General features: G+C 38.0%; 1 protein-coding gene across 4 annotated transcripts in view; it reads right to left on the minus strand.

The window, feature by feature from the left end:
• The window catches only part of LOC147025060 (uncharacterized), a 42,132-nt gene extending 35,362 nt beyond the window's left edge, over positions 1-6,770 (minus strand). For 2 of the 4 annotated variants that reach the window (XR_015059328.1, XR_015059329.1), the window contains exons 1-3: positions 4,071-5,665; positions 1,842-2,231; positions 1,320-1,673 (exon numbers count right to left, since the gene is read on the minus strand). Coding sequence is in view for 2 of the 4 variants with exons in the window: in XM_085885619.1 (XP_085741745.1) it covers positions 1,320-1,673; positions 1,842-2,231; positions 4,071-4,278 (952 nt within the window). In the remaining 2 variants the exon portion in view is untranslated. Of the gene's footprint in view, positions 1-1,319; positions 1,674-1,841; positions 2,232-4,070; positions 5,666-5,998 lie in introns of those variants that run through there. The other 2 variants (XM_085885619.1, XM_085885618.1) reach the window with 2 other exon arrangements.
• Between the last annotated feature and the right edge of the window lie 564 nt (positions 6,771-7,334).

The raw sequence follows: 7,334 nt of genomic DNA on the forward strand, positions 1-7,334 counted from the left end.
CTCACCTCACAATGTCTTCCCTTCTCCCTCCCCTCCCTCCTCCCCCCCTCCCTCCTCCCCCCCTCCCTCCTCCTTCCCCCTCCCTCCTCCATCCCCTCTCTCCTCTTTCGTTTCCTCTCCACCTCTTCACTCTCCCCGCTCTCTCTCTCATGCACCCCCACCCTCTCTCCCTCTTCCCCCCTCCTTTTCTCCCTCCCCCCTTTAGTAGTACCGTCAACGAAGCGACAGGTGATATTTGCTGATATATATATATATATATATATATATATATATATATATATATATATATATATTTTTTTTTTTTTGACTGTCACTTTCTCTGTCCTCATTTTGCTATTTCCGACTTGTAGAGGTCAACAGCTCACAGATCATGAACTCTTGGACTGTTTTTTACAAAATGACAGGCCAGGTCTAATGTTCAACTGAAGGTGGGAGGACTTTTACAATTTGTTTGGGACGCTGGTGATGACCCACTTATTGTCTATTGAAACATATATGTGGGATTTTAAAGATGCACCAACTAATAATGGAACACGGGACACCCGGCTTAACGTCCATCCGATGGACGGTGCACTCTGCTTACCTTAACATAATCCTGTCAAATCCACTTATCAAAAGGTTATCTCATTTTTAATGGCTAAATACTATGTTAGTAAGAGTTATAACCAGAGAGTTGGTGTCACAGCCACCCAATGCTCGCCTGTTTATACATTTATCGTTTTTAAAAGACTAGCCAAATAATATTTTTTATAAAGCATTGCAGTGAAGTCTGATCGAAATAATTTTAAAGCAATATATGTATTTGTATATTGTAATCAGTAAAAATAGTGTGGTAGATAAAAACATTAGAAAGGAAATAACTTGCACCAAAAACTTTAACATTTTCACGCTCACGCTGACGCTGACGCTCACGCTAGGGGTATCGCTATAGCTCTCTGTTCTTTGAACAGGCGAGCGAAAAATGGTTTTGAATAAGATGTGTTCTTTGTTTTCATCTCTGACTATAAATGCTTTCCATACGTAGACTGACATACAGTTAAGGTACAGTGAACAACTTAATTGTAATAATAAAAAAATAATTTGTACCTAATTATTTACTCCATAAACCATCTGGTTATGTAAAAACCACTTTGTAGTGTTATGTCAAACCATTTAGTCACATTGTTAAATTTTCATGAGATAGACTCAAAGACACCGGAATGTTTTTTTTAGGATGAGCAATGTCAAGAAAGCAACCATCAATATCTCCTGATCAGGTGTCTAGTGTTGCTAACAATACTTCCTCCAATTAATGATAGAATTCAGTATTTTATAATTACCGTTTTGAATCAACATTTCAACTGTGATTTCGACATGAACATTCCGACTGTAAACAAAGCACTTGTAAATCCCCAAATCTTCTCTCCGAATGGATGTTATGTTCAGGGAAAAATCTCCTTTCTTGAAGTTTTGAATACTGAATGAATCCTTTATGCTCCAGTGTCTGTAAGTCCTTCCACTTTCAGACTGATATCTCTCAATGACTTTCTTAATGCCCTTTCCATCCAGTGGGGTAAAGAACCAGGAAACTCCATGGCTTGTGCAGAGGTTGCGTTGAGGTTTGCAGGACAATACAACGTTCACGTCTCCCAGTTCCTGGATCTGCCTGAAGTCAGCCTTGAGTTCTTTTCTTCCTGTTTACATCAAGAAATGGGTTTATTGGCATAAATGAAACTAAATGCAAATGATGCAATTTTATAATCGTCATTTGGTATTAAAAATTACTGTCCATAAAATGAATGGTTATATAAATTGTTAATTTCGGTGAATATTCTGTCCTGTTTCGTAAATGATGGACTTACCATCGGTAATGAAGAGTTTTGTGATGTAATCGTGAGTAAAGTTTTTGGTCTTTACATGGCAGGTGTAGTTACCACTTGCTTCAGCTTGAACTTGTGAGATAACAAGGGAGAAAATTCCATAATCCACTTTATCCTTTGCCCATAGTGTGACTTTATCAGACAGTCGTTGACGGTTGACTGATATTGATGTCTTCGTATGCTTTCCATTTGATTTTAATATATTTAATATTTCTTGCTTCCCATCACTGTTTTGTGGCGTCCATAACCACAACACTTTGTAAAACTTGTTTCCATCAAAGCTCACATCAGATATAACACATCTGATAATAACATCATCACCCTCTGATGCAAAATGCACTCCAATGTACTGCTGTGTTGCCGTGAGGTGAACTGTAAAGCAGAGAAAAAAGAATGTTTTCACAAAAATCTTCTAAAATTCACAACAACATCTCTGTCAGCAATATATACACAAACACACGTACGGGGTCTGCCTGGTTTTTGAGATTTTCTCAATTTCTAAATGAGAGACAGAAGACATCGGCTATCATACAGCTTGCAGTGTTAGTGTGAGACATTTCAATGTTAACCTGAAGACTCAATAGATAAGTGGGCTGTTGCCACGTAAAAGTGATGAGGTCCTTGGGGTTGAGTCAGAAAGTTTTTCACACTTGCCCCACACAGGAATTTATTCCTTTTTAATGTATATTTTAATGTCATATATATATATATATATCTCTATTATTATACCAAGCTTGCACACTAATAAATTGGCTCGCCGTCACACGATCCCTATGAAATTGCTGTGGAACTTAGCGGACATGCCGACATTGTTTGGGAAGTTTTGGCGTTCCATAGTACCACTTGCATTTTGCACAATGTGTATTTTGTCATTCCCCCGTGTACGGTCTGTCGTCTGCTACCAGCTATGTTGCACTGCTATCCCGTGCATGTGCATGGGTATCGCTAGTATATATATATATATATATATATATATATATATATATATATATATATATATATATATATATATATATGTATATGTATATGTATATGTATATGTATATATATATATATATATATATATATATATATATATATATATATATATATATATATATATATATATATATATATACACACATACATATACACACACATACACATCACCATTATCATTGTACCATAATATTTGTGAGCATCAGCACTGCCTAAGCAGTCTCTTTGTAAGGGTTACACTGGTTGTTTTGTCGTGGCCTTCTTAACAGTAAGTTATTGCAGAAATTTTTAACTCGTTCATTGTGCCAGTGATAAGTCACCTACTGTTCACGAAAAACACCAGGGAATCTTTAAGGTCCACAAGCAACCAGTGGTGGGAGACGCATCCTCAAGCTAAACGTCCATCTGAAGGACGGCACACACTTTCTTTCCTCGCAGTGAATGTGAATCACCATGATGACAGTTTATAGTCGTGTCGGGATTCATACACAGTCTCGGCAATGCAGAGATGAGTGTTCATTCCTCTCGGCTATCCTGAAATTCCTGAAAGTTATCATTTTTGGCATATAACAAATATATTCAAGCTTCTACATAAATTTTACACACTCAAAGTAAAAAGCCTGGCCTGACAATTAAAAAGTGTGTCATGTAAAAATATATAAATATCAAGAGTTCTGATGAAGAGTTCAGAAAGAATGAAACCAGTGTGGTGGACTTTGCGCAATCAAGACAATTTGAACAATTAATGAGAACATGAGGCTGTACGAGTAACGTTCGATAAGTTCTCCAAACGTGATAATCATCACAATCCAAGACACTCCAATTACGTTTTACTTTTCGATTAACTGGTAATATCCACTGAAACAGAATTATTTTCCTGCTGATATTATTTACTTATTTATCCTTTTAAAAGTTGCCATTTCTTGCACAATTATGATTGTATTAAATCTACATCGTATAACGTTTTGAACACCACGCGCAATGTGCGTGTAATTAAAGAGAGCCCAACAGTTGAAGACCTTTTAGATGTTTTTTTCATGTTGTCATGTTTTCCGAACATTTATTTTGTTTTGAGCTTTCAAAATTAAAAGAGACCATGATGCAATTTTCAAAGAATCCATTCAATGTCTCAAATCCAAGCAGCGATTTGTCTTTACAGGTAATTCCTTTGTCCCATTTTATTAATAATGAATATTACTTGGTTTCACTAGTTAAACGACACATTATATTTACCTGAATGAAGAATCACCTGTATCAGCAGAAAGATCACTGAAGACATAGCAGATAATACTGGTGGCAATTTGTCACTTGTTCTTAAACTCCACCGGCTTCTTCTGACATGGAAACAGCACTTGTTGATGAAGTTGGCTCCTTGTCTCCTTTGTCCACAACAGATATTTGTGTATTTTGATGTACACATGTACCAAGTCGATAAACACATACACCAGCGCTGTACACTGGTCGAGCATTATGGTAGGCATTGTGGCGAGGGGAGTTGTTTCCTCAACACGAGAAGATTGACATCTTGAGGAACTTCGCCCACTTGGTGTTCTTGCGGTTTCAAAGCTAAATGCTTCTGTTCATGGCTAAAGTGAACCGGCACACACGCGCTCTGCCAATCATTGCTGACGAACTGGCTGCTCTCACATTATCCATTATGCTGTAAATACATCACAGATTATGAACGATGACGTAGGCAGATGATTAATTTATCATTTATTTTAAAATACACACAAGAAGGATAACTAATAAGTTTGTGCACTCACCATTCATTTGGCTAGCCTGGGTTCAAATCTCCATGCAACTTATAAACTGTCATCCTGGTGTTTCGCACGTAGGGTAAGGCATCAATGTGTGCACCGTCCCTGGGATGGACGGTAACCTGGGTGGATCTCATTAGCCAGCACCGGTTAATGGTGGACCATAAAGAGGCGAGTTGATCTCTGAATGAATTCTTGTTACCTTCATTCAAGTATCCCACGATGGATTGGACAACCCATCAAGCTTTAGTTATAGCCTTGAAACTTATCATGCTTTGCAGTGAATGCCCCCATCTCTGTCAAGGGGATTGGCTTCCATTATTACCTCCACCACCGAAGGGTGAAGGAGGTTATGTTTTCACCCCTTTGTGTCTGTTTGTGTACAAGATATCTCAAAAAGCTGTTGATGGATCTGGATGAAATTTTGTGGACATGTTGGGTGTGTGACAAGGACGAATTGATTCGATTTCGATGAAGATCCAAATCCGGATCTGGATGCGAGAATTATTTAATATTTCAAAGTGATTCTTCACCATTGTATTGAGAAATTGGGCCAAAAACGATGCATCGCATGATATTTCAAAAAGGTATTGATTGGGCCCGATATCTTCCCGAGGATCAGGCATAATGTGGCGGAGGTATGCGCTCTACCGAGTGCCCATCTAGTTATTTAAATTATACTTTGTTTGTGTATTTATCATTCATTTGTAATTCGATATTTACTCCATTTAGTAAGTCATGTAAGAATTGTGAAAACGTTTCACGTTCCTATTTATTACATGGCGTGGTGTCAGGAGAGAAAACCAGACATGGTGGTGAAAAAGTTAGAACTTGATCCGCTCTGAGTCTGGGAGGATGTTGCTTCAAACCCCGACTGAGTCGTACCAAAGACTTCAAAAATGGTACGTGCTGATTCCTTAGTTTATGTTTGGCAAAAGAGGTGAGAGCATGGACAAACAATGTTGGGAAGGCAATGGCAAACCACCTCATATAACCCGAGCCAAGAAACTGGTTCAGAAACACCAACACTGTAAAGAGTATGGTACATCAAATCAAATTTAAAAAAAGGAGAGATACAGAATGAAATAAGTTTTCGATTCAGTTGAAAATTTATTTTGACTTCTTTTATATCGAAAACAAACATTCATGATATGACTTCTCTTGAAAAATTAACTTTATGAACCGCCCATTGCACCTGTTCCTCATTTAGTAGAGGTTAGGATAATGTGATGAGATAATGAGGTTCTTTTGATTCTGATGTACCATACATACACTGATAGAGAGCACTGGTGCTCCCGAAGCAGTTTCTTTGCAATTATACTAGGTGGTTTTTCTATGGCCTTCCCAGCAGATATCAGGGCAGGAAATTGAAATTCGTTCAGGGTGTCGGCGATAGCTCACCTACTCTTCCCGAAAGAAACACCTTTGATCTTTTGCATCCACAAGGTAATGCCGGTAGATGGGACAACCCTGTTTGCCATCAATCCGAGGGATGGCACACACCTTGATGAATCACCCCATCTGTGAAACACCAAGATGACAGTTTATACCTGGGTAGAGATTCAAACCCAGGCTAGACAACCGAGGCGAGTGTGCATACCTTTCGGCCAACAGGCAGGTGAACAAATTAAACCAGCAGTGACATGAAATAAAGAAGTCCAACCTTGAAAATCAGGTTGTAAGTCTAATGATGAGCATGAATTACATGGTTGAAGAAACTTTGTGTTTTTTTTTTACATTCTCTTCTTCCTGGTGATCATGGATGGGATTGTGAGATACTGAGAGTGAAAGATTAATGAATGGTGAGAAAACTGAGTGACAAAGCAATCGATTTTATAAGAAAAGGATAAAAGGCAAAATAGACTGTCAGAAGGAGCTAAAACCACGTGACTAGTCTTAAGGGAGTGGGACATTCTACGTCCTTTTCCTTCTGTGCCACATTGTTGCCGTAACACTTCCACAGCTCGAGTCATGAAGTGACGCATTGACTTATATCTGGAGTTCATACTTGGCAGGATGACTGCTGGGGTAGTTCTATAGATAGTATAGCTGAGACACTGCTGGGACGTCATTCCACTCACAACACCACATAGGCTTGATAAAACAGAACTTCAGATGCTCCACTTCCCTTTACATTGTTTGCAGACGCCATTTTTTCCTTACACACGACAAGAGGCACTCCAAAGTCCCCCCCCCCCCCAACTCCAAACCTGTGGGAAGGTTTCTGTGCTGTCATATCTTATGGTGTAAATGTCAAATATTTTCGACGTTGTTTCTATCCAACATATTATTCAGAGTAGTCATTGATTTATTTTCCTGATTTCATTATAATAATAATAAAAAATAATCTTACTATAATGCAGCAATCATGTTTGTATGTATGTATATGTATGCATGTATATTTATATGTATGTATATATGTATGTATATATGTGTATGTATGTATATGTATGCATGTATATTTGTATGTATGTATGTATGTATTTATATCTATGTGTATGTATGTATTTATATGTAAATGTAGATATGAGGCCCCGCGAGGAGTGATGTTTGCGACATTTTTTAATGATATGATGATGATAGGCTCGGATGATAGGGGAAGGGTTAAAATAGTGCTATATGGCATTAACTCCAAAATGGCCGATGTGTCCCTTACATCACTCCTCCTCGTGGCGCCTCATATGTATATGTATGTGTCTGTATGTATGTGTATGTATGTATATGTATGTATATATAT

Source organism: Eptatretus burgeri, chromosome 6 (assembly GCF_056783735.1).
Source record: "Eptatretus burgeri isolate ZD-2024b chromosome 6, Ebu_testis_v1, whole genome shotgun sequence".
NCBI classification, from domain to species: domain Eukaryota; kingdom Metazoa; phylum Chordata; class Myxini; order Myxiniformes; family Myxinidae; genus Eptatretus; species Eptatretus burgeri.